Genomic DNA, 27,602 nt, shown 5'->3' on the forward strand with positions numbered 1-27,602 from the left:
AGGGGCTTTCTTTCCATTGGATTTCAGTCTCCATTTTCTGTTAGTTCTCCTCCCTCCCTATGTTAAATACTGCTTTACCTGTTTCTTAGTCACCTTCTCAACCCTCACCTGGGGTTGTTTAGCCTGGAGAAGAGGAGGCTGATGGGAGACCTTATTGCTCTCTACAACTACCTGAAAGGAGGTTGTAGTGAGGTGGGGGTTGGTCTCTTCTGCCAAGTAACAAGGGATAGGATGAGAGGAAATGGCCTCAAGCTGCACCAGGGGAGGTTTAGGTTGGATATTAGGAAAAACTTCTTCACTGGAAGGGTAGTCAGGCATTGGAACAGGCTGCCCAGGGAGGTGGTTGAGTCTTCATCCCTGGAGGTATTTAAAAGATGGGTAGACATGGTGCTTGAGGACATGGTTTAGTGGTGAACTTGGCAGTGCTAGGTTAAGGGTTGGACTCGATGATCTTAAGGGTCTTTTCCAACTTTAATGATTCTATGATTCATTCCTTCTCTCTCCTTGCCTTGCTGTATTCATCCCCTTTGTGTTCAACCACCTTTCTCAATATCAACAATCATTTCCTTAGAGTCTTTTTATCCCCATATACACATGTTACTTAGCAGAACATGGGGACAGGGGAAGAAGGAAAATGCATCTCTTCAGAAACACTTTGAGTCAGGGAAAAAAAAAATAAATCACTTCCACTGATAACATGCCACAGAATCTCTCGGCGTACTGCCTGTCCCAATGAAATGAGTAACACATGAAAAGGAAGGAGGAAAAGGCAGTTTAGACTTTGTTCTCCCAGCTCTCTGGTAGGGCTCCCTCTTCTAAAATGGCCCTCTAAAACATGCCATTTCAGCTGTAATACGAGGAAAAAATGTACAAAGCATTGCCTCAGCTGTGCGCCTCAAGTAAATTGCAAAGTTTCATGTGTGCTGTGACATAGCAGCTCCAGGGCTGCCAGTCTGCATTATGAGACATAAGGAAGGCAGAGGTCTGAGCACAAGCCTGGCTGTGCAGCCCTACCACACTAATGCAGAGAAAAACCTCTCTGATAAGTAAAATGCACATAAATGGGAGAACAGACAGCAATGAGACATTCAGATACGAAAGCAATAGGGACCCAGATAGCCTTGAACTGACTGGGAAATTCTTATTAATTCAATTGAGAGTGCTGGGAGAGTAGATTCAGTTATATCCAAGACAAGCAACTACAAGTAAGTCTCAGAAGTGTACCGCTGGAGCTTAATAAAAGTAAGTAGCATTAGACAACATAAGCAAACACCAGACTTCATCTATCTAGCATCCTAGGTTATTAAACATTTCTTAAAGTTGTATCACAAGAAACATCAGCACTGACTACTGTTCTGAATACAGGAAGACTTTAAAACCCTGCTTCCCCTCCCTGTTCTGCCACTCCTCTTGGAAACCCTTCCCTCCCAAGTACTTGCCTTAAGCCTGTCCCTGCCTTCACGGAAGCACTTAAAGTACAGCAAGATTTCCATTCTAGAAAGTAAATAAGGGAAAATTTTAGCTAAGGCAACCTGTATCCTGTCTAAACTAGAAAACATCAACATGCCTGCCTCTCAACCTGACTTGTACTAGTTTAAATTCTCCAGGGGAAAGAGGAAGGGGGAAAAGGCTGTGCACAACAAGGAAAAACACACCTAAGTACCACATTCCCCACACAGCACAGTCAAGCCCATAGGCCCAGCACCCCTCTGCCAGCCCCACTGACCTGCAACTGCACGCAGCCCATCCACTCACAGCTCCTGCCGCTGGGAGAGCAGACCAGTCTACCAAGAGAAAGGCAGCCTCACCTCACACTGCAGCAAGACATAACACAGGGCCCACCTGCAGGCAGCAACACCTTTAGCACAACTGTCCTCAGCTGCAGGCCCCCAGAACCTCCCCCAGGTGCCTCAAATGTCCCAGCTCCAGCTGAACTTTAGGGTTTCAGTGGCTGTGTCTGTTGCCCCCATCTACCTATTATTTAACAGGAGAGGAGACCTTTTAAATGTAGTATTTGCTTGGGCTTTTAAGAACAGAGGTGCAATGAGCCAACAGACCATGATGAGAAAGGCTCAATCTGTAAAAGCATTGGCAATGGGGCATGCTAGACAGGGGTGAGGTATTACTGCTGTTCAAGGCATGGGGGGGGCAAAAGCCAGAATATCATGAAGCAGAGATTGGTAGAAGCTACTACAAGGCACTATGTAGCCAGCCACCTCTAAAGAAAGAAAGAAAGAGGACAAAAGAAGGGTGCCGTAACACAAGGGGAAAGGCCTTTGGCTGGGCAGTCACAGGTGAACTGCATCAGGATGACAATCTCATTACTTTTCCAGCTGTAAGGGTCACAGCTTTGGGTGAGGGGAATGCCTAGGCAACTTCTGTTCCCTACGAGTACTGAACAGGGCTACTCTGTGCATGGCCTGGCCATGCAAATGGTACCAGGTCCCATCTGTCCCACCTTGACGTCAAGGCGCGTCCCTATTCACTTAGAAGAGCTACACCAGGACTGGCTTCCACCTTTCTTGGAGGAGACTGACTGGAGTCAGAGCTCAAATAACTTTCTTCGTACCTCACCAACATCCTAGGTGCGGGATGGGATCCATCTCCCGTGTTCCTATAGGAGACCCCATGTTTTATCCAGAACCTCAGGGAGGACTGCAGCTCCCACTAAAGCCTCCATCTGCTGAGGACACACATGGTGTGGGGCAGGCCAGGCAGAGCTGAAGACTTTGCACAGCTTTCTGCAAACCCTAATAAAAAATGGCACTGAGATGGTCTGTAAAAAGGCAGGGTTTGATGTCAAGTCACTGAGGTACCAAACCCCAGCAGTACAATTCAGGACATTGCTATTTCAGTAATACTACCAGAGGATCCAAATAATGCCAGCCAAGGTGGAAAGGGGATGAGTCTAATTTTGAGCACTGGGAATGGGGTTCAGTAGTTATTGTTTCTGAAAAAAGGTATGGATACAGGATTCAAAGAACTTGGGCTTAATTTATGGCTTTATTACCTATATTGCATGTGTAATTGGTAAATGTCCCTTATGATTTTAACGGACTTGTAAATCCTTAGCATAGATACATATTTTAAGACAAATGTGCTGAAGTTGGTGATGCATTCAGATACGATGTGTTTCTAAACAGATATTTCATAGCTCAAAGGGCAGTTACAAGCAGAAATGACTAAGTCCTGTGTCATACAGGAGGTCAGAATAGATCATAATGGTGTCTTCTGGCCTCAAAACATATGATGCAAAGCAAATAATAATGCCTAAAGAGGTACCAGTAAAGCTGAACTCTTGAAGACACATAATCGTAGACAATTCAATGTCGATGTGTTTTGCTCAAGATGGGTGACTCGGTGGAAAAGTTACATTTGTTGTTCATGAGCTGTCTGGGCTGATATGGAATGTATCATTTCTGTGGGTCATTGTCCCAGCACTTCCTAGGCCACCTCAATTGCTCCAATACTTTGTACCACACTGACCGCTGTTACCATGATTTTAAAATGAAACTAAAAAAAAAAGGCTTCAGCCTACCATTTAAGACTAGCTCCGAAGCATAATATCTGAATTTAAGTCTTGCTATTAGTCACACATTCCCATCAGGGCAATGCTGTTAATAATTCAATCACCAACCCTGGAAGGCCTCTTTCTAGCAATACTATTCACAGAACCATATTAGAGAGCACTGATTCACATCCTTCATAGTCCTTCATAGGCCATGACTAACACTGAAGTACTGAAGTACAGGCTTTCTGAGAAAAATTGTCTACTCAATCCATATGCCCTTCTAAAGTAGGGATGCAGTCAAACCTCAAGTGTGAGACAGCAGACTGTCCTCGGTGGTTTTTCAGACAGGCTTTGATTATCAAAACTGGTATTTAGCTTTTGACATATATGGCCTTAGGAGTATTGAACACAGTACATCTGTCAAAGATGGGAGCTGCATAGGCTGGAAAACCAAACCCACATTTCGGAAAACGTTGACTCCCTGTCAGATCCTCTGTCAAGGCGGAATATTGTGGCATTTTATTTTTAATTTATTCAACATCCTCTAGATGCTGTAAAGGAAAGATTAGAAGGTTGTAATTTAAATATTCAGTGTCAGTACATAACAAAGAGCAAGATTCCTGCTGAGAATAAATATTTTTTAGCAGCAGTAGTTCAGCCTGTGGATTATTTTTCCAGTGTTCATAGAAAGGGGAAGATGCTAACAGACATCACAGTTTAGTGTTCAGTAAGCAACAGAGTGCCAGGAATTGTCACCAGGTGGACTATTATGAGTGAAGAAAGGAGCGTTAGATCTGTCAAGTGGGAAGGGGATGCTTGCAGGCTTTTGCTCTGCAGCAGGTAACCAATTGGTCCCATTTAGGGCTACCTACTGTGAGACTCTGTTCATAAAGCACTTGAGAATTCTTGGCTTGAGAGAAACATCAAAATAAAAACCATTAGCAGCAAAATTGTATTTTCCCAACTGGATCTCCCCTTTTGGAGCAAAATGAATCTAATTCATAGGATTAATCTCTGATGACTCAAAAATTACGAAGTTGAGAGCAGGATCAAAATCATGCAGTATTTTGAGGGAATTAATTCTCACCTTTGTCTGTGGGGAGATTGGAGTGAGGTGAATAACTTTTGAGGGAGAGGATACTTCTGCATTCTTTCTTCTTGACTTTTTTTATCCATATATGTCAAAAGCTAAATACCAGTTTTGAAAATCTAAGCCTGTCTGAAAAAGCACCAAGGACAGTCTGCCATCTCACACTTGAGATTTGACTTCAGAAGGGCATATGGATTGAGCAGATGATTTTGCTCATGAAGTCTGCACTGCACGCTATTAAAATTCTCCAGAGCAGTTCTATAACGAAAAAGTAGCAACCAGAACCACAAGCCAGCAGGTATAGTCTTGATGCTGTTACTCATCCAGAGTAAAACTGCTTGAAAAGTGGAACTGTCTGTAGAGCACGGAGACATTGGTACCTCTCAACATGCAGGGTTCAGCTGGCAGTCTGAGTTCAGGTCTGAGTGCTGGCCCTCTGCAGGGGCATGCCAGCCATATGACCAGTAAAGGAATAACATTAGCAAGAACAGAAAAATTAAATGATGGCTCAGAAAACTAGGAGCCAGACTCTTCAGTCCCTTCTATTAAGAAGTAAGCAAAATCCTTGCTTGTTACTACTACAGAGGGAAGTCTCCTTTGAATGACTAAAAGCAAAGCCTTGGGGAAAGGGCACTGGATACCAACAGTCATTGCACTGCTGGTGTTAGATGTTCCATTTGACAGAGTATGCAGGACAGTAATGATCCTGGATAACTTAGCTAGTGGAATCACATCTGCCCTTATGTTCATCAGGACTCCATACCACTTGTCTTTTCGTGTGACTTGACATACCTCCTGTGCCTGCGTTTAGTTCCCTGCATCAGCACCCCAACTTTTGTCTCAAGCTCCCCAACAGCAGTAGAGCTTGAACTTCACTGACGCTTCCAGCCTAATTTGCATCCCTCCTTAAGGAAAAAGCTGCTGAAGACATGGCAGATGCAGAGTGCTTGGGAGAAAGCGAAGTTCAATGAGCAGTGCTAGGCACAGATTATTAAACCTGGTGTTTATTTTGATCTAGGCCAAAAAATATTCGCTCCTGATGAAAATGCCTATGCATTACTGATGCGTTACAACCTGCTAGTTAATACCTCCCTCCCACAGCCTTTTCCAGGGAAAGCAATAATACAAAATTTAAAGCATTTAGAACAGTGTCTGTGAAACAAAACATCAGGCTACAATGACACTGTAAATTCAAGACGCTAGCAGTCCTGCATCCCTGTGAAACATTTTGCAGCACTGAGTCAAGGTAAGCAGACAAGGGAAAGCAAAGCCAACCTCAGTGTGCCAGAGACTGAAACAACATAAACGCAGGTCAGCCGCTATGAGCACAGCTTCTTCCCCAAAAAGAATTAAGAATGGAAGAGAGTTCCTGGTGATTTAGTAAATTTGAAGAGGCTCACTTCATGGTAAAAAGCTCTCATTCATCAACTTGTTTGTGTCTAATACCCTTCCTAAGAGTTCCTGAGATATGCAAGGCCCCATGAAGACATGGCAGTGGTTTCAGTGGGAGTAGAAACACATTCTTAGACCTGCCTTGAAAAGACAGGACACGTAAACTCAGTTAGCTTGTTCTAGCTATTTACAGAGCAGTTAAAATGGCTTCTTTCTTCTGTACCCTTGGCACAAACAAAGCAATAAAATCATAAAAAGATTACACAGACTGAAAGACCAAATGAATGACTGACTTGCAAGATAGATAGATTTTGAAAAGACACAAAACCACGCAGAACCATTAAGGCCAATACGCCATTTGATAGATGCACCCAGTGTACATGCACACACTGCACAAAAGAGTGTTCAGCAATTGCAGCAGAGCAATTCTAAAGACTGAATCTCTCTCAGGAGTCAGGAGGTAAAGAAAAACGGCTCCAATCTACACCAAAAATTACACGCACACACACATGCTGTGTTTTTGAGTATGATTTCCTTTTTTATATTCCAAAGCTGCTGCCTTACCAACGTGGCTTTGTATGTTCAGATCAAAGCAGCAGCTGCCACAGCTCTGCTATTATTTGCGGTTATTTACAGAAGGACAGAGAACAATTATTCTCAAGGTACGTGACAGCTCCAAAACAAACAGGTTGAGACCAAGCTGAGCAAATTTGGAAGCCCATTTGCCACATGTTACATATTATACACCCAGATCAGAAGTGGAAGTCCCCATTCTCTCTCTTTTCTGACTTGAGAAGATTTGTTCACTTTTAATAAAAAAAAAAAAAAAAAAAAAAAAAAAAAAATTAGTGTTCTATTCTCACGACCAGATCACCCTCCCCTCTCATATACCTCTGATGATGAACACAAGTCTCATGAGGAGCAGCTGATGGAACTGGGATTGTTTAGCCTGGAGAAAAGGAGGCTGAGGGGAGACCTTATCACTCTCTACAACTACCTGAAAGGAGGTTTGTAGCGAGGTGGGGGTCGGTCTCTTCTCCCAACTAACAAGTGATAGGATGAGAGGAGACGGCCTCAAGTTGTGCTAGGGGAGGTTTAGGTTGGATATTAGGAAAAACTTCTTCACTGAAAGGGAAGTCAGGCATTGGAACAGGCTGCCCAGGGAAGTGGTTGAGTTCCCATCCCCGGAGGTATTTAAAAGACATGTAGATGTGGTGCTTAGAGACATGGTTTAGCGGTGGACTTGGCAGTGATAGGTTAACGGTTGGAGTCAAAGGTCTTAAAGTTCCTTTCCAACCTAAATGATTCTATGATTCCCTAGTCTTTTCAAGATCCAGTGAAAAAATGATTGCTCTCTACTTTTAGACATTTAAAATCAACCTTGTAAAAACTACAATTTCTTTCTTTATTTTTAGACCTTTCACCTTCACTTGTTATTTAAAACTGGCCTCTTTTCAATCTCTTTCTGTCTCCTCACGCATAATTTAGTCTCTTCTGATGCAAGATATTTTTCCTCTGTACTTCTTCCACGCCTCTTTTACCTAGCTAAGATACCACTTCCTTTCAAACCTCATTCAAGAACACATTTCATTCTTTCATACAGGAGGCACATTATGATTCTTTTCCAGATAATGCTTGTCTTTGTGCTCCTGATTCATATTTGAAAGGAATATTGCCTTTTTGCTCCAGTAAGAAGCAGGATCAGATTCCCATTATATGGGTGGCACTAGGCCCTATATATACATACATATATATGTCTGTCTCTATATACATACGTATCTCTATATGGAATGAAACGCCAGGAGTGAGATACAGTTAAAACCAGTATATTTCTGATCATATCTATAGAACTGATAATCACATGAACATTCATGTATAACACGAAGATGTCCATGCCATAATTACATAATTAAAAAAAAAAAAAAAGTCCGGAAGAAACCACTTTAGTGTCATCTCAAATTCCAAAACAAGAACCTCACCAAAGCTGTGAAGTTTAATGTCAATGGTGTTTCACTGACCTCCTGCCACTTGCCAAGGAAAACAACAGGAGCCACAACTCTAGACATGTCACTGAATGTGAAGAAGAAAGCCACCTGAACAGGCATTCAGTCACAGCTGAAATGACATTTCCCAATGTGCAGGCCAAAGGGAAACTACACTGATGTAAAACTCAGCAGACCATTTCACAGGGTAAACAGATCATACTGCTATAGCACACAGGGTCAGCATCACTACTTAGCTTTTATTTACAGAACTAATTATTTCTTAGGACACAAGCAAATTTTAGCTTTGGTATTTCTTCTTATAGCAACTAAGCCCACTGAAATTCTTACAAGCATAATTTAATTTCCCTTTTGCTGTTTGATGTAATTTTTGAAACTTGAGTCAGAACACTAACAAACATGAGAAAACCCCCACATCTATTTAAACTTATTTTGCTCTATCACATAGAGCCTACTTCATCAAAAGTAGGATCAGCATTATTTAAAGGGAGCATAGTAAAACGAGTATGATCGCCATCAAAACACACTTTAAGTATTATAAAGAAACCCAAGTAAGCAAACCTCAGCTTTTGCAGACTCAAACAGCTTAAGTGAAATATTACTTCAGCAGCAGCAAAACGCTAAGTTGAACACAGTGTTGAAAAGACGCATTAAAAAAGTTCAGCGCGGGATCTGAGTTTGCCATGTATGTAAGGTAGCTATCTAGTTCTGACATGTAGTAATGAAAGAAGCAAAACATCATATACGGAGAATATAATAAACCAGGTAACCAGTTATCTGGTCTGGAGATATTTCAGCCATCCATAAGAGTGAGATATGTAATCATGTGCAAGAGCAGTATCATTTAAAGATAACCTCATTATTCTGTCTTAATTATTCTGTCATTTTTATGGAAATTATGACTGAATCTGAAGTACAGTGCATAAATCCCAAGCTTATAAAACTCCACATACTAACCACATTTACAGCAATCCAGCAAATATTGTTGATGTAGGATTTTGTTTCATTTTCGTTTAAGGAGCAGGTCCATCATTTCTCACTGTTTCTGAAGACATAGGCAGTGGTGTAAGAAATGGTTCTCTCTTTCAATGTGCTGTTACGGAAACTATCTACAAATGCAGGCAATTCAAAGAGGAGGAGAGGAGAGAGAAAACTGCTAATAACATTTTCAAATATCATGGTACGATTTGATCATCTATGGATAGAACACTGCACACTTATTCTTGTAAATATATCCATATCTTCCTTCTCATTTATTTTCTTTATTTCAGTTTAAGCTATCACATTTTTTTAAAAACTATTTGTAAGTGTGGCATTTTTATTGAATTGGTAGTATCTGTATCTAAATACCTACATCTAAAATTACACATATCCCATGGATGTCGATTTCTTTCAAGAAATTAATTGCCACACGTAAAAGGGAAAAATTTGCTTGCCATGATTCCACCAAACTGCATCAGCACGACAATCTGGCCTTTAATATTTTGGAAAATGTTGCATCTTACAGCAGTTTATTACTGTAATGTTGTGGGTAATAAACAGGAATTCATTACTCTTTCATATGCACTGAACATGTTTGCACAATACGTTTGTACTGATGATATTAAAGCCATTACAGACATTCATGACTTCAGATCCTAAAGCCTTCTGGCAAGCAGGTGACTATTATTAGCTACACATTACTGGAAAGCTGAAATGCAGGTAAATAAATGACTTGCCCAAAGTCTTGCTACTGCAGAGTTATGTAGAGATTATTATTATCTGGAGACTGTTGTGGTGACGTCGATTTGAGAAATCTATCCAAAGCCTCGATGAGAAATGTCACAGCAATGCTCCTGACAATCAGCCAGCAGGTGCAGGTGGCTCTGAATTGCCCACTAGAGGAGGCTGACTTAGCTTGCAGCTCCAAACCATTCCCTAGAAGAGCTTAGTCCTCTCCACTTACTAGTGGAGAGACTAGTCTCAACAGACTAAATGCTGACTAAATTTAATCATTAGACTCAATGTGAATGCGCACACACTCCCTCTATGCCTTTTATCCTTGTACTCATTTGGATAATAAAATCTTCAGAGCAGATTGTGTCTCCAAGCTGTCCTGTAAAAATATATGGCTGCTTGTACATGGATACTATTCTCATCAGCAAGAACTGAAACTAGGATTTTCTGTGTCCAGAAAAGAGGCACTTAATATCAAAACAAAAGAAGTAATATCTTTTGCTCTGAGGGCACCAAGGAGATGTTTTTATCAAAGCCGGGCTAGACTGCCTGTCTACTTACTATATCAACATATCGGTATTTCCCTGATGTTAGAACAGATACCAGGTAGTAATCCAGTTCTGGATGTGAATTGGTTCACCTACCCAAACTGCCTCATCCTTTTCAAATACAAATATTCTGGTCTCTCTTGCCTGTGAACATACAAGAGCTGGTCACAGCAGAATGCTGTGGAAGTAAGGTAGGACTGGGGAGCCCTGTCTGGGATGCTAGACCCTGTTTCTAGCCACTGTGGAGAAGCTATAGACAGAATTCTCAGTGCTTGGGAAAAAAAAGTAAGTTTGATGTGTCAGCCAACCAAACAGGAACAGAATTTGGACAGTGGACTGGTGACTAAAGAGATTTAGAAACAACTGTCTCTATAGATCAACAGTTCCCACTGAGTCGTATTGCCACAGCACAATGGCTCCTTATGGCCTCTTCACTTAGAGTATTCTTAAACTAACAGCAAGCAGAACAATGTACAACACTGTAGTCACTACCTGATTTTCTGTCGTGAGGTTTTCTTCACTCAGCAACAGTGAGAAACGACTCAAACTTCCCTACAGTCTTCGATGCTTAGGAAATAGGGTTTGGGTTTGTTTCACCTCTGTATTTGTAGCCATGGAAATTGTAAGCTAGCAAGTTTGTTAGTAGTTCAGATCATTTTCTTCAGAAAAAGCTGATCTTGAGATGTGGTTTCAATGCCCTTGGGAAATCTCTTCCTAGATTTTCTTCTCCTCTGCCCTTGCAAAATCTGTCCAGGTTTTACAGTGCACCTACTGCAGCTTCAGAAGACCTACTGCTACCTGGCAGCAAAAGATCTGGAACTATTGTCACCTGAGGCAGAATGCAAGGAGTTCATTTCAGTACTGATACCATTAACAGTGTTCACAGTTCATGGATATTATTTTATCCCTAACAGATCAATTTGAAGTATACTTGTAGTCTGAAAAGCAGCTAAGCACTTTGCTTTCAATCAGCATGCAGCCTGCAAATTTCCAAAAAGTGCATCGGCAATAAATTCACACACAGACCTTTCTTACACAACTAGAAGTTGGATCCCTCCATATACTACTCGTGCAGTAAGGTAACACAGTGAGTAAGAACGTATAATCTTTCTCTTCGCTCATACTTCCCTCTCTGCTAAAAATTGTAGAGTAGCACCAGGGCTGAATAGCTGCAACAAAGCTTTCCCTCACTGTCAGAAGTGCTCAGATAATGGTGCTGTGTTAGGGCAGGGCTGAAAGCCCATGATGTCACTGCTACTGCTTTTGCATAAAATGACTTCACGCTCTGTCCTTCAGTAATTCCATGGGGATAGTAACGCCACAACTATTGCAGTCTTTTAAGGATTAAATCATCAGCATAAGAAGAATACTCCAAAGATAAAAATATGCTTAAGAACTCCTAAGAAAGGATTTTTAATTTTACGCTCAAATCTTATCCCACTGTGAAACAGAATCAAATATCCTTTCAGTGCTGTGACCAAAAAAGAGATGCCAAAACAAAGCAATGCATTACTTTGCCCAGTTGCAGATGAAGCTACCGTTCCCCCACAAAAAAGGGAAGTGGGTTAAAATATTTTACTATACATACCTCCTTTAGTTTATCATAACTGCAGTTCTATAAGTATCTATAGTTCTATAAGTATCTCTAAGTTCTTCTATACTCCCAAAGCTCTCAGGAAAGTAATGTTTCTGTTACATTGCTGGCCCAATCAGAAAAAGTGAAAGCAGAAATCTTATATGAAAACATGTTCAAGTTTGGCCATTGAGTCTAAACATGATGCAGATCCCCAGAGGTAAAATCCCTGACAAGTTAAAACACTTTTTTTCACTCAAAGCAAAGTACTGGGAGCCTTAGACTTTTCAGACTAATAAATTTTTTCAGATCATGGTGGTTAAATCCCATAGGAAAACCTGATCCATTAGGTACATTGCATGACTCGGAAGCGATTACCAAGACTGGCAATAACCCTGCCCACCTGAAGACATACATGTCCCAAGAACTCGCATTTACTTCATTTACCTCACAACAGGAAAAAATGATACAGTACCTCTCACTTGTCATATTTTCAGTTCTGAAAATTTCCCCTTAGCATTTGGCCGTGGATTTCTTAAGGACAAGGGCCTTAAGATTTGATTCTTCACAAATGCTGAGCATCTGAAATCCTGTGAAAGTTGACAGGGCTCAGTACCTCTGCAAATTAGAGCTAAAGTAGAAAAAACATCTTAATAACCTCCTAATGGACTGCTGAAAACCATAGCTTCAGCAATCAAGAAGACAGAAAGCTGGGCTCTTTTCCCCTTATAACACAGAAATAATTGACAACATTTGAAAACTATAAAAAGAGGTGCAAGGAAGAGGAATAGATTTGTATTTTAACTCCATTTCAGTGAATGGGACAAAAGGAGCTGCCTGGAAGGGCGAAGCAGAAAAATACCTCTCTCAAAATATGGAAGAAACATTTCCTCATCAAAGTTTACCTGAAACAGGAAAGTATCTTTTACTTTTCTGTTTCTCATAGCCAGGGAGGTGGCTGACACCCGCTCAGAGGAACACCTTCCCACAACCCACCCTCTGCACTCACACTTTGCAATTTGGTAGGAAACGTTCTCCAGCCCTTTGGCTCCCTAAACAAATCTCAGAGCCCAGGTTCCTCTGTCCTGTTTTCAAACACCCCCCTTGCCAGAGTCACCCTTTGTGCGGTTGTGAAACACACTGATTTCTCAGGATCACCTTGACTCAGCTCAAAAAATATCAGACTGGATTCATGGTAAAGCAAAGCACAAGATCATTTAGAGATTTAAAGTAATTTTTTTTGTTATAAAATTAATATCAGATGCAATTCTAATATTAGCTTAAAATGGACTGCATCTCTATTTGCTTAATTACTCCTACTCAGAATTTCTTAGACAGGTTCCAGCTGCTTCAATTAAGGGTTTGGCTTTAAAGTAACACCATGTCTTCCAAGTGCTGCCCTCAGTTTTTACAGCCTCTATATTCACATATGGCTGCTACAGTCCGTTAACTATCAAGTTTGGGCTAATGTGCTTTTAAGGATTTTACCTGAAATCAAGGCATTTCAGTACTTAATCATAGAAACCCCTTTCTGAATTCATGCCTAACTAGTTAGGAGTGACTGAGTATCAGCTATGCAAATATCACTCATGTTTTTTCCAATAGCTGGGTTTCATAAATATTTTCCCTACCTTCTTAGCCTACGTACCTGTCAGCTGCCCCACATCCACTCTAGGCTGTTCCTGTTATGAGAGATTATCCACATATTCATATGAATTATTAGAAAAGCCATCAGTTCAATACGTATTCTGTGAAACTTCTGATCTCGGGAGGTGTTAAACATTTCTATAGGTATTCCATATGATATATTTTAACAAGGATGTTTTGGACATGCTTATACAAGCACACTTTTCTTATTACTTCATAGAATCATAGAATCGTTAAGGTTGGAAAAGACCCTTAAGATCATCGAGTCCAACCCTTAACCTAGCACTATCAAGTCCACCACTAAACCATGTCCTCGAGCACCACGTCTACCCTTCTTTTAAATACCTCCAGGGATGGAGACTCAACCACTTCCCTGGGCAGCCTGTTCCAGTGCCTGACTAGTCTTTCAGTGAAGAAAGTTTTCCTAATATCCAACCTACACCTCCCCTGGCGCAACTTGAGGCCATTTCCTCTCATCCTATCGCTTGTTACTTGGCAGAAGAGACCTATCTCCACCTCACTACAGCCTCCTTTCAGGTAGTTGTAGAGAGCAATAAGGTCTCCCCTCAGCCTCCTCTTCTCCAGGCTAAACAACCCCAGTTCCCTCAGCCGCTCCTCATAAGACTTGTGCTCTAGACCCTTCACCAACTTCGTTGCCCTTCTTCGGACATGCTCCAGCACCTCGATGTCCTTCTTGGAGTGTGGGGCCCAACACTGAACACAATACTTGAGGTGTGGCCTCACCAATGCCGAATACAGGGGCACTATCACCTCCCTGGTCCTGCCGGGCACAATATTCCTGATACAAGCCAGGATGCCATTGGCCTTCTTGGCCACCTGACCACACTGCTGGCTCATGTTCAGGCGGCTGTCAACCAACACCCCCAGGTCCTTTTCTGCCAGGCAGCTCTCCAGCCACTCCTCCCCCAGCCTGTAGCCTTGCATGGGGTTGTTGTGACCCAAGTGCAGGACCCGGCACTGAGCCTTGTTGAATCTCATGCAGTTGGTCCTGGCCCCACGATCCAGCCTGTCCAGATCCCTCTGTAGGGCCAAGCCTGATCTTAGCTTTATCACTGGGTTTCCTGAACCATACTTTTGGAACCAGATACAGGTGGCAGAAACAAATGTTTTAAATACAGTACATTATGTGGATTTCAGCCCTGGAAAGGAATACTGACATTAGGATGGTCTGATTTGCTGCAGCTGTCCAAAACACAGAACAGCAGTGTCTGCTACAGCCTAGCAGAGGCTGAGGAGTCCCCTCAGTCTCCATTCTTGGGTTGTTCATAGTATTTAAGCCACAAAGCTTCAGCTCCATAGCATCAGCTGTTTTCATCTGAGATGAAAAGGAGTAACTTCAAGGAAGCAGAGCACGTGATTGTTTCCTGTGCTGATTAGCACTGGCCTATGGTACAGTCCACGCTTTGCAAAAGTTACTTGCTTCCTATAAAGCATAACTGATATGGTAGCCCAGCACTACTATCAAGAACCTGTTTGCATTCAAGTCCTTTTTCACACAGCTCTGTCAATGAACACAATCTTCCTCTTTACTGCTTTCCATGAAGCACCCTGAACACACCTCCAACCCTTTCACAGGTGGGAAAACTACAACGCAACAAACACAGAATGATCATATTGCTTTGGAGATGTATTTAGGCTGCTCAGCACATGAACTGAAAGAAACTAGAAAATCTCCAGCTGCACCACGAGATGGTGCTCAGCCCCCTCTGTAACTGGCACATGGAGTACCACCGGAATCAGGAAAGTTTGCCTGAACTGGGTACTGACACCCTCAGCCTAAGAACACAGAGCCACTTGGGCTCATAAATTATTCTCTCTATGCAGCCCTGCTGGATACATCATTCCCTGCAAAATACTGCTGTGCTGCTGGAGAAGTCACCCGGCCAGTGAGAAATTGCAAAAAATACCACTGAGTGAGTCTGCTGAGCTGGAAACTTGAAATCTAGCACACTTGTGGCAAAAATCTTGAAGTTTGGATAACCTTTTCAGTTCATTCAGGAAAATAAGCTCCATGAGAACTATGGGGAAGGAACAAAAAAGAAAAAAAAAAAAAAAAAGTCCTGCATTTTCATATAGTTTTCATGCTGCTCCATCTGCTCTGTTACATTTTAATACGGTTAAAATAAATCAAAGTGGGGTCAGTAAGAGAAATATTATAAGCTTTGATTACAATGGGAACTGGTCAATTTTATTGGCACTGCTTTCAATGGCAATGATGATCTAGGAAGAAAGTTTCCCTTAATTTAAAATTATCCTAAGCAGCAAAATATCGTAATACAAAAAAATTGGAAGCAACAAACTTTCATTCTTTCTGGTATAACAAAACATTGAACTAAATGAGGCTAATTTTCTGCGCATCACAAAAAAGGCAGTGATGTTACCCACACTGGTGGTATCAATATTTTGGGAATTCTAGGACTATGATCAGTATTTTCATGAGAGAGAGTGAGGCTGTGGCAGAATAGGCTATGGTAACAGTGTAATTGGAGTGTATGCAATTACTTTTCTGCTATAACGGTATTTACCAGTATATGACTTGGCTAACTGTGTACTGACCTCCAAAAACCTCAGTGGTCATCTACAAATATGCTTCTTCCCTTCCTTTCTTGTATTAAAGTTGAATCAGAGTTGTTACATGGTATTTGATGCAATCTTCCACAGTAGAACTGGCTACATTTTAGCAGCAATGGATATTTAATTTGTAACAGCCCTTATAAACTCCTGGCTGAGCAAACTCACCTTAAAAGCCTACAAGGAAAAAAAAACACTCTCACACTTCTATAGCTCTTTCAAGGGGCCTCTTTGCAATTAAAACATTTTTATATTATTTCTGCCTTTAAAAAAGAATGATGAAATTCCAACAGTATTTGCATCTGACATTTTTTTCTGTTGCACTGAAAGTGCAAACCCACTTTATTGAAATTAGACCCTGTGCCATTATAAACTCTACAAGATGCACACATCTTCGACTGTACATGCCAACTGGAATGGAGGGAATCCATTCAAATCAAGAATCCCTCACATGCGTGCAAAAGGACTTGGGTTTTGGGACAAAGAAGTATCAAGCATACATCCTTCCCCAACTCAGCAAGGAAAGGTTTGTGGTTTTGCACGCAGCAGAACGATTTGGCAAATACTGTCCCTCCTCTTGAAGCTAAGAGCTAAATTCCAAGAATTCGAGAGGATCACCATATTAGATGGAAGACCACAAGTTTGTTTAAATGCTTGAATGCTGTAAGAACATTTTTTGCTAGGCAGTTCCGAAGATGCTAACAGCTTGGTGAAGGTGGCAACAGCTTGCAACCTTAAAGATGCTGATGTGAGTCAAAAGCAATACCAGCTACATTTCTTATTTCTCTACCAGTTCAAAACAGTGGGCTGAATAATTTCAAATAAGATTCCCCTACAAAAAAAGGGGAACAGAAAACACACTAATTCAAACGTCAGCATGCTAACAGTTTCTTAATACCCAGTTAAACCCTTACCTGAACCTACTCTTGCACTAACAGTTAATTAGCATAACAACTTCCCTGTTTTGTTTCAAGCTTGCTGGTGATTCACTACTTCAAATTCATGAGCAAACAAAAATAATAAGATATCCTTGGATGATTAAAGCTGTACCTGGTGTTTTGACTTCCAATTCATGATCAGGCCTGGACACTGTGAAATCCACCAAGAGGAAAAAGCTGTTTTTCCATAATGAAGTGTGCACACATGACTGTTTAATATAGCAACCACTGAAGCGACACGAATCAAAAAGATATTTAACTGGGAAAATGACTTGAGAACTTCTCTCATTCAGAACTTTTCACATTCAGAATGAAAATGTCCAGCATATAGTATTTTCCACTAGCTAGAAAATGGTTTATGATGATATAAAAAAATCTTCACCACTGATCAAACACATCAGTGGCATCCTGGCCAGGTTCCTTGTGGTATCAAGTCTTCCATGCATTGTATTCCCTTTGCACAAGAGAAGCAAGAAGCCAACAACTGTTTCCTTGGCCCTGAAACCTCAAGAATCAGCTTTTCTTGAGAGGAGTAGAAGATAAGCAATTAGAAAAAAAGACATCACTGCTGAAAGGTTTGCTAAGGGCAAGTTTCCAGCGAAGCAGCAGCAACGCAAGCTTGCCATATGCACCAGCTTGACCAAGCGAGACTCTCTCTGGGAGAAGGGGGGCTCTTGTTCTCTCTGACTCATTCTGTACCTGCACAAACAGTAAACACTTCTAAGGTGCTTCTTTCAGAGGCAGACCGCAAACCTGCAGCTCACCTTTCCCCCAGCTCATTTCAGAGATGCCAATGTTCAAGCACAGAAGCACCGAAGGATGTTTTTAAAGTAATCTTCTATCTTACTCCTCAAGCACCTGTGTGCAATTGCAATCCTTTGCTCCCTGAGAGAAATTTTCTAGCAGCAGTGTCTTTTTCCAGACAAACCAGCCTTGCAGTGCAGAATACAGGCAATGTGATGGGTGATGGTGGCAGAAGGACAGTGGCAGCCACTGCTGATGAGGACTGTTAAGCACGGAAAAAAGCTCCCAGCAGTGGAGAGGCAACTTCTTCTCTGTCGTTATCTACCCTCTCACTACTCATTCATGGAAACAGTATCCAGTATTTAAGTCCTAATGCAGTCATTGTTTGATTTTAAGATAGTCAACGGCCTGACATGTCTTAATCCTGGAAACAACACATTTAGTATTGCTACACAGCTCCCTGATATAACCACTCACACAGCAAGTTTCCTCAAATTCAGTGCCTTGTGTAGTAAAAGAAAAAAATCAATGAAATGAAAAAAAGAGAAGACCAAATGCTCAATGCCTGGACACCATAGGCAACACTGTTTCAGTTTAACTTTGGCCCCCTATTTCACTGTAAGGCAGCAAAAGCATTGCCTTTTTAAGCCCTATAGCATGATGTCCACAAACTTTGAAGGCTACAGTTGCTTCCTGAGTGTACTGGGTCTGGCTGGGAGGGAGTTAATTTTCTTCATAGCAGCCCACACAGTACTATGTTTTGGATTTGTGAGCAAAACAGTGTTGATAACACATAGGCTGGGGGAGAGTGAGTGAGCAGCTGCGTGGTGCTTAGCCACCTACAGGGGTTAAACCAAAACACTGAGGAAAGTGCAAGTGATGACAGCTGATCTGAAAGGAACACAAATCAATTTATATAAAGAAAGTGGCCAAAATAACAAACTGAGAAGCATACAAGTTTTTCTATCAAAGCCTTTTTTCCCCAGGCATCCTGGCTGAAATCCTGCAAATATTGCAACAGGAAAGGAAGCAAGACACCCTGTTTCCCCCAAAAACAGACATGAGAAAGGAAGCTTGTATTATAACAACTGGTGGGCAAGACAAAAACATTGCTGACCAGCAACTACTTAATTCAATGTATTATTAAAAAAAAACCTAGCATCACATGACTTCAAAAGTATCCTACTACAAACTTCTTCCTAGGTTACTTCAAGGCTCACCCACAGCATCTTCCTCCTCTGGCGAAAAAAAAAAAAAAATAAAAAACACCCCAACCTTTTCATATTCCATAATCTTTGTTATAGAATCCCAGTATTTAATTGGAATTTCTAACATTAAGTAATGGGTACCTAGCTTAGTGACTGACGGGGTGATTGATATGGTTGTTTTGACTCTGCCCCCTTCACAACAGTTCTCATTTTAAGTTATAATTACATGGAAGGGGTCAGAGGCTACAGGAATTGAAAATTCTGTATATAAAAACATACAGCACAAAGACAACCTTTCAAGAAGTGGCAAGGAGTCAAGAAAAGCTGCTGGGGTGGGAACGATAGCCAGTAAACTGGCATAGCTGTTTTCCCAAAAGCGGGTCATTGATTCCTGATAGATGATTGCTGAGTTTCCAAGGTTAGTTTTCTTTCCTGGTAGGTCCCGCTGCAGCAATTTAGTTAAAAATAACGCAGAATGCGTTCTGCCAAGCTCTGCTCTCAACAGTGCCATCTCTTTGAGCTGATGACCTTGGAAGACCTGCTGAAGTCTCTCCCTGAGCACTAGAACTGAAGAGTCAAACTAGAGACTTTCAAAGGATATGACAATATTAGCTGGAAGATGAAGGCTAACTGCTGCTAACTAACATCTGGGGCTAGCTGAAGTCTAGTAAACATGGACTTGCATTTGTAGCCCAGATTTACAGCCCCTGAAATATTCTGGGATGCAGGGACCTTGTGATATCACAAACTGCAGGTTAGGATTGCAGAAATTAATTAGTTATGCCACAGTAAAACCTTCATCTTCATAATACTGTCTGGATGAGGAGGATTAAAGGCACTGTGAAAAGATTTTGCTCATTACACCCGGTGTTCTGCACCCAATAATGCAAATCACTAGAGCCTCTTTACCGGTCACTCCTTATCCAGTATCCGCTGAGCCTTAAGGCTCACTGATTTGGCCTAAAATTAACTGATAAGGTAGTACCCAACATAGCAAGCAGTGCTTGTGCTGATTAGTGTTTGCTTTTCTTCTTCTTCTTCTATTCAAAGTCTCATTAGAGATGCTCTCTCTGGGTTGTTCTCAGACAAAATTAATCACATATAAAGTACTCACTTCCTCCTAGATCCTAAAGCATGAGTTTCCAGTTTTATGCCAATTTTCTTTGAATAAAAGAACAAAGTAGATGTTCTGGCAACTTATTACAGAATCTAATCTACAGAAGACATATTGTCTAGACAGCAGTGAAGCAGAGCAGCTTCTTGTATGCGCTTCACCTTTTGCATCTCGCCTAGATGGAAGATATCCCTGTGGAACCCAGCCCCAAAGGGTCTTGTCCTCTCCATTGCAACTGGTAACTGCATGGACTTTGTCGCTACCTTTTTAAAACAAGCTCAGGAGCACTATTTCACTTTGTAGAGGTACCAAGCAACCTCTGAGTCGAGAGCTTAAGTCAAGAGGTTTTTCCCCCCTGGGGACTTGGAGTGGACTTGAATCAAACAAGTCTGAGACAAAATACCTCACTTTGTAGTAGCTGCCACAGGGAAGAGGAATTTGTTGCGTTATGTGATAAAGCTCATCTGCACACCCACAAAGGAGCTCAGAAAGACAACAGCAGGAGGGGAAGCCTAAATAATATCTTCTTGGGTTACATCCAGGCCCATCACAGGGGCCACCAGCCCATCAGAGGCCCATCTGCACAAGCCCAGAGGAGCACAGGGGCAGGCAGGAACACAAATCGAGGACTCCTGAGGAACAAACACCTTGTCTGGGCCTCTCCCAGGGCTGTCCCAGCAGAGTCATTAGCCCCAGTGTCCAACTGTGAAACTCATCACCCTAAGTCATCGGGAGCAGCTCCTGAGATCAGCTTTGGACTAAGCGGGTTGCTGCCTACAGTGGGACATATGTCATACAGCGGAAAAGCAGTTTGGGATCAGACAGATTTCTTATGCAATATTTAGGGGAGAAACCAAAGGCGGGAAAAGGGAGGTGATTTTGGGAGGAACAAGAGTGCGAAAATAGAGAGGTAAGGGGATAAAGAGGGCTGGTCACGTGTAAATAGTTGCTGGTCAGTTTGCTTGTCTGGCTGTGTCCGGCACCTGATCAGTGCAGTTTGTCCTGTCTTCTTATTAAATTCCTTTCTAACTCCTTCCTGGGTGAGGGCTCTCTATTCTGTGTGCATCAGGGTGCACAGGGGTGCGAGTACAGCAACTGGAGTCACACCATGGGTCAGAGGGCCCATATGTTCCTGCTGCCAGAGACTGGAATGAACATGGGTCTGCAAGTAAGTGTGTGACCATCAGCAAAGTGCCTGCCAGGAATACATCTTCAACCTCGCTACTGGTTGAACCTGGGAACAGGGAGTGGCAGTAGCCTCACCTCTCTCGGGCTGTTGGATCCAGCATGGTATTTTTTCCTTTAATAGAATTCTTGGTTTACCATCTGACAAAATACCTGGGAGAACTGCTGTTTCATCACATAACAGAAGGAAAAGTCTTCCAAAGACAAGCTTGCTCCCGTCCATTCTGCACTGCAGTGCAGCTGCAGCACAAGGCCAGACCAGCACCCTGAGCCTAAGACTGCTCAAAGGTCTCATTTTCAGCCTAGCTGTACAGATGCTAGAGACACCAGCTTTGCTTTCACCACTACAATATGACATACTAACAACTTGTCACTTTTCAGGCTACATAAGCATTCATTTCTTCCTGATTATGTTTAAATGGAGTTAGGAGATACTAGAGTCACAAATATGATGTGTATGTTTAATCATACCTCTTCACTTTCCAAATAATGTTTTCATGTTAGAGTACTATTAAGCTTTTATTAAAATGACAGCAACATCACTAGGAAATAGGTAAGTGCATTTGATTTTACAACATTTTGATTAGATTAGAGTTAGCATGGCTTCCTATTTACTTATGATGATATGGAAAAAAGAAAACTTTAAACCTCTCCCAGAGAGTTACACATCATATGTTTGTATTTTATGTTGTTACGGTGGCACTTACTAAAATGAAACATTAACGTTGCATTGAATTAAGGCACTAAATACAGTAAAAGCATGGCAACTGAGAAGGGAGAACCAATCTCATATTCTAGCTGTCTTCTATTGTCAAAGACCAGTTCAAAATTAATTGGATCTGAAACAACATGCTAACTGTGGGGCCTCACAGAGACACAGGATCAACTAGTAGTGATTGAACTGTGATTTTTCATCCTCTTCCACTTGTCCTTTTAGCGATAGGTAAGAGAAAAGGATCAAGATTTGCTGAGGCTTCACAAGTGACATGAAAATAGGTAACGGCTTGTCTGGCATGCTTTAGTGAGAAGAGGCCTCATTATGAAACAACAAGTGATAAGACAGAAATATTCACTCTCCCAAAGGCAGCTACTTTTGGAAGATCAAACCTCCCATAAAGGTCATGTCAAACTATGTGACTATGACTATTGATAACACCACATGAAAGGTCTGGGAGAAGGAGAGAGAACTAGGCCAAGAAAAATAATCCAAGCAGTATCCTAGAAAGAATACAAAGTGAAGACACCTCCAAAAGCTAGTAAAACTGTAGCACACTCAGCCCTGTCCTCCATCCACACTTAATATTGGGTAGAAGGCTATCCCCATCTGCACTGATATGAAGTGGGGTCACTGAAAAGGGAATAAGGAAATTAAGTACATTAAGGACTAGATACCTTTGAAAAAATGAAGAAAAATCAGAGCACCATATACTATGACACAAACTATAAAACTGTCACAACAACTTTAACTTTCTTTAAAGTGAACTATGTATTTCAAGAAACAGTTTACAGGAGATGGACCAAAGAGCGACTCTTCTTTACGAAATCCTATTTAAAAACCCAAAATATATGTGTGCAAAAATATACGGGTATTTAGACTATACCTATTTTCCCCATAAATCCAGCCAACAAATTGTGCTATCCGTTACGTCTGCATTATGTTGAGGAATCATCCAATGCACCTTTACAGAGTGTATTTTAGGATCCTGATCCTGCTTTTGGTTGTGCTGATTTTACACTCAGAGGAAGAGTGTTACTACACAGTTACATCTGTGTAAGCAACAGCACTGTTGGGTCCTTCTAAATTCAACCTCTGTCAGTGTGCAGAAACTGATGAGATCAGTTTAGATATCTTCAAAAGTGAAAGGAGAGGATGAGTACTAAAATAAATACAGAGAAAGTAAGAAAATGTTCCTATTCTAGGAAACGATGTCAGTTTTCCATTTCGGAACAGTGAGATATAACAGTTGATGAGAAAGAGAGGGTAAGAAGAAATGAGGTGATGGAAAGCAGTATTTTGCATCAGATATGCGACAACCCAAAGATATGCAAGCAAAAAACCTTCAATTCTTTCAATGAAAATTAAGAGCAATTATATTGAAAATTAAATGCTTACCTGGGACAATATACTAGTCTCTTCTCAAATAGCATGAGCTTCAGTGCTTGCTGTGGTAGGCTCTTTAACCTAGACGTTCCATGAGACCCCAAAAGTACAGCTCTGTTTACCTTTAAAACCATGCACCAGGTCCCTTCTTTTCAGTTAGCAATAGTGACTACTTGACCTGAAACTCTTCAATTGATTGGGAATCCCATTTGTCAAGTTACTTTAAAACACTCCTGTTCATTTCAACAGACCCTGGCAGACCCATCTATATGTGGATAACTCCCTCTGCACAAGTAAATGTCAGTGTACCTGCAAGAATGGTTACAGCGATATTTGGTCTGCTCCTGCCTAACCATATTTTATTCATGCAAGACTATACAGTTTTTCATCAATCAGTTCCCAGCAGGTTCCCTTCTAGAAAGCAGGACAGATGACCCGAGTCATTGCAACAGGCAGCAACAAAACAAGGTGTCGGAGGGACTAGGAGTAGGGTTGTTCATTTTCAGTAAAGTATCATAAAAAAATAAAATAGGAAAATCCAAAGTGTTTTAAAATAAATAAATAAATACAAACCTTCAGAGGAAGACTGTATTTAAAAATGCAACAGCCTCAACTATTAAAAAAGCATGGAAGCAAAATGATTTAAGATGTTTTGATGTTTATGGGGAAACTAACAAAAGCACTGGATTCAGAATGTCTTTGCACTGCTCTGGTTATAGGATTCTCTTTTCCCTCTTTTTTTTGAATGTTTCTCCCAATTACTGCTAGATTTTGATTTGCATGAAACCCAGACCATTCCTCCTTGCTACTAAAGCTGATTTCCCACCTGAAGATAGCCTTCCATAGCAAAGCCTTTAACAGCCAGCTGTCACCAAAAGTTGAAGATGATGACAAGGTCAGATTGTTGTCCACTACCAGAGGAACTGATACGGGTGCTTAGATGACACGCATCAACAAGAACTATGGTGCAAGTGTTTATCTAAAGTTACAGATGACTAAGCAGCAAGAGCATATGAACTCTTAGGAAGCAAAAGATCCTATTTTTATGCAAACGTCCTCAGCGCTGCTGGGTAAAAACTGGCAATCCCAGCTAGCAGAGATTCAAGACACTTTTTCCTATTACCCACTCTATCTTGAAATACAGTGTTAAAACTTGGAAGAGCAAAAGGAATTCAACAAGAGCTATCAAGCCTTGAGTCACAGAACTAATCCCACATAGCCCTGCAATAGGGCTGAAGAAGGCTGCAATTCTCAATATTGTGAACTCATGATCAAGCTCCTACAGCATATCAGGGCTCACAGCTGCCAATCACACATCAGCCAATGCCTTGGCTTGTCCCTGGCTACAGGTTCCCAGGGACCACTTCCCAAGACCAAAAAACCAATTGCTTCCACTTCCCTGCAAAGTAGGATCTCAATCAGCTGGCAGTGACCAGGAGGGAAAGCTGAGGTATTATCTGTTTATGTGTGTATTTTTTTTTCTATTTGCAATCACAGAGAACCTTTTAGATTTTGCAGATATTGTACATGGGGAAAAAAACCCAAACAACTGCTGTCTGCCGTCTAACACTACAAACCTACTCTTAGTCCAAAACTATGGAAAAGCTGTTAGGAAACTGCTTTACAGTAAGATTCTCTTGGTGCTGCTACAATTGGCTCTGCTACTTAAAAGCTCTATGTTTGCATTGGGGCTGCAACACACTTTTTTCGACATTCCTGCTAGCTTGGATGGGGCTCATTGGTGAGTAAAAAGACCACAGCCTCTAGAAAACACATGGACTATCTTTGCCTTTTAATCCCTTATAACATTTCCAAAGTGATGTTTACCCTTCCATAAATATTTCCACATACAATCTAACACAGAAGATCTGCCAGTTCAGGAATCTAGTTTCAAGTAAGATAAGCCTCAAAGCACACTTGAGAGTTTAACAGCTCCATTCTTTGGGAAGTGCTTCCTGCTTTGAGTCCTATATCAACTTTGACCAGCTCTTTGAAGTAGAACCGAAAAGACTGTGTTTGCTCAATCAGTCTAGAACTGGATATAATCTTTCACTATTATTTTTCACAGAGATTTTATAAGCTTTCTCCCCCACTTTTACAGACTGAAAGGGATCTTCAGTGACCCAAAGATTCAGCTGGAGTTCGTTATAGAAACCTAAGAGAGGTATATACTATATAAAAGGTTATCACGTAACTCTGATAATATACTCAAAATCTGAGGTCTAATTTTTCCTTCTTCTATGTTCAAATAAAAATGACTTTGAATAAATATCAAGTTAAGTTGTCACCATTCTGAAATAAACTGAGAGTTTGAGGTGGGTTTTTTTGTTTTGTTTTTTAAATATGCATGCCTTTTTTGTAGTGGAGAAGTGCATACAGTACCTGTTGTTATTCTTATGTGGTTCTTTAAAAGTTTTCATAAAGACAACAGGTTACCAGTGAAATATAATATCAGCTCATCAGGTTCCTCAGGTGCTCTTCTGCAAAGCTATGAAATAACTGTTCATCTCCTCCTTGGAGAAACCTAACACAAAATTTTCACATACAATCACCGTAAGGTCTTCCCTCCTCCCCCCCAGCTTCATATCCCACCCAACCCTTCAATTTCAGAAGAATTTTTTTTTTTTTAAAGAAAAGAAAAAGAAAAGAAAAGAAAAGAAAAACAGCTTATAAAACAGCAAAGAAAATAAAGTTATTTTAATATATATAGAAAGAGAACAAAATGAAACTTGAGGGAAAACTTACTGGCGTTACAGTTTATCCTGATACAGTCTAGATGGGGAAAAATAAATGAAAGATGAAATTGCATCCTTCAAGGTAACAGCTGCAGACATCCAAAAACAATCAGTCCACCCTTCCGGGGACAGACACACGCAAAGAGATGTGGCCATTTTATACTTATATAGAGTCTGTACAAGTTCAGGAGTGGGTGTATATGTACAGTATATTCTACATAAATATCTGTTACATAAATATATATATACGCACATATATATACACATATGTATAGAGAGATATACCAATGTACATATATATCCACATGTCGACACAGAAAGCTTTTCTTTTTATGGAAACCTATGCACCTAAGAGTATCTTCTACTACAGACCATGAACTGATGTGAATTGCAATAAAAAAAATTATAATTAAGGCACAAAAAATCTCCCTCAAAATGCAAGTCATACTCCAGTGTCGTTTTGCTTTTTAAAGACCTTTAGCAATTTCTCTAAGAAGCTTGAAGCTCGAAGTCAACCTTTACACTTGGTTTCTTTTGAATTAATTCGTATTGTTATTGCATAAACACACCATCTGTCCAACACAGAATACCTGTAAAATCAGCCTATGAGATTTGTTGGTGCAATATTTAACCCTTTCCAGCTCTCCCAAAGACAGACCCTCTTCTCATTCCCCCAATGCCAGCCCAGAACACTTTTTAATATGTGCACAGACACGTTTGACACTGTCCATTCAGGTGAGGAAAGGGTTAATATACTGCCCAGTTGTGTCCTATCATAAAATGGCCACTTGCAAACAGCTAACCGCACGAACGCCCAGCCCAGATTTCAGCTAGTTCTAGAGGTTGGGAATACTTTGGTTTTGCTTGGCAGGTGGAATGGGGATTTCTTTCAAAGGTCCCCAGCCCTGCCAGTTCCTCAGAGCCCGATCTCATCTTGCTGTCTGAACGCTAAGACTGAATGGGATGCTTGTAACATTCAGGGAGAAGATGAAATGGGCAGTGAAGTGGCAGATCTGGGAACCTTTGCTGGCCCTGCTTCGTTCAGAGGTTACAGGCAAGGGAGGGGTGAAGAGGTGTACATGGAAAGAAAAACAGTTATGCTTGTGGAATCTAATAAATGGTAACTGAGGAGTCTGCATAAAGAAAACAAGTTGTGGTAGGAGAGCCTGAGCTAGAGGGCTTCTGAGCATTGCTTCTCTCATTTACCACACTAATGCTCAGCATATCTCAGGATACGACCCATAAGAGGATCTCTCATTTATAAATGCCTACTTACAGCCTTGTGAACATCCATTACTGTGGTGTCCGACATGGGCGAGAGCTATCATACCAGTGCTATTATGTGTCTTGGGCCATGCTGACCTTCTCTCAGGAAATCAAGGCCAGGAATAATAGCACCATGCTACTGGACGCCCTGTCTGGACAACTAAAGCTTTGACCAGCAGGGGCGGTCGTATTTATTACAGAGATATGGCCCAGCAAGAGAGATTATACAGAATGGCAGA

General features: G+C 41.2%; 1 protein-coding gene across 5 annotated transcripts in view; it reads right to left on the minus strand.

Moving 5' to 3' along the window:
- Positions 1-27,602, minus strand: part of NRXN3 (neurexin 3) — a gene marked incomplete at both ends in the record, with an annotated part of 985,035 nt that overhangs the window by 640,737 nt on the left and 316,696 nt on the right. For 2 of the 5 annotated variants that reach the window (XM_082316881.1, XM_082316882.1), the window contains one exon: positions 26,108-26,134. The exons of the other annotated variants lie outside the window; for them this stretch is intronic. In XM_082316881.1, coding sequence (XP_082173007.1) covers positions 26,108-26,134 — 27 coding nt within the window. The remainder of the gene's footprint in view (positions 1-26,107; positions 26,135-27,602) is intronic. 5 annotated transcript variants of the gene reach the window in all.

This window comes from Platalea leucorodia, assembly GCF_965183815.1.
Source record: "Platalea leucorodia genome assembly, chromosome: 7".
NCBI classification, from domain to species: Eukaryota; Metazoa; Chordata; class Aves; order Pelecaniformes; family Threskiornithidae; genus Platalea; species Platalea leucorodia.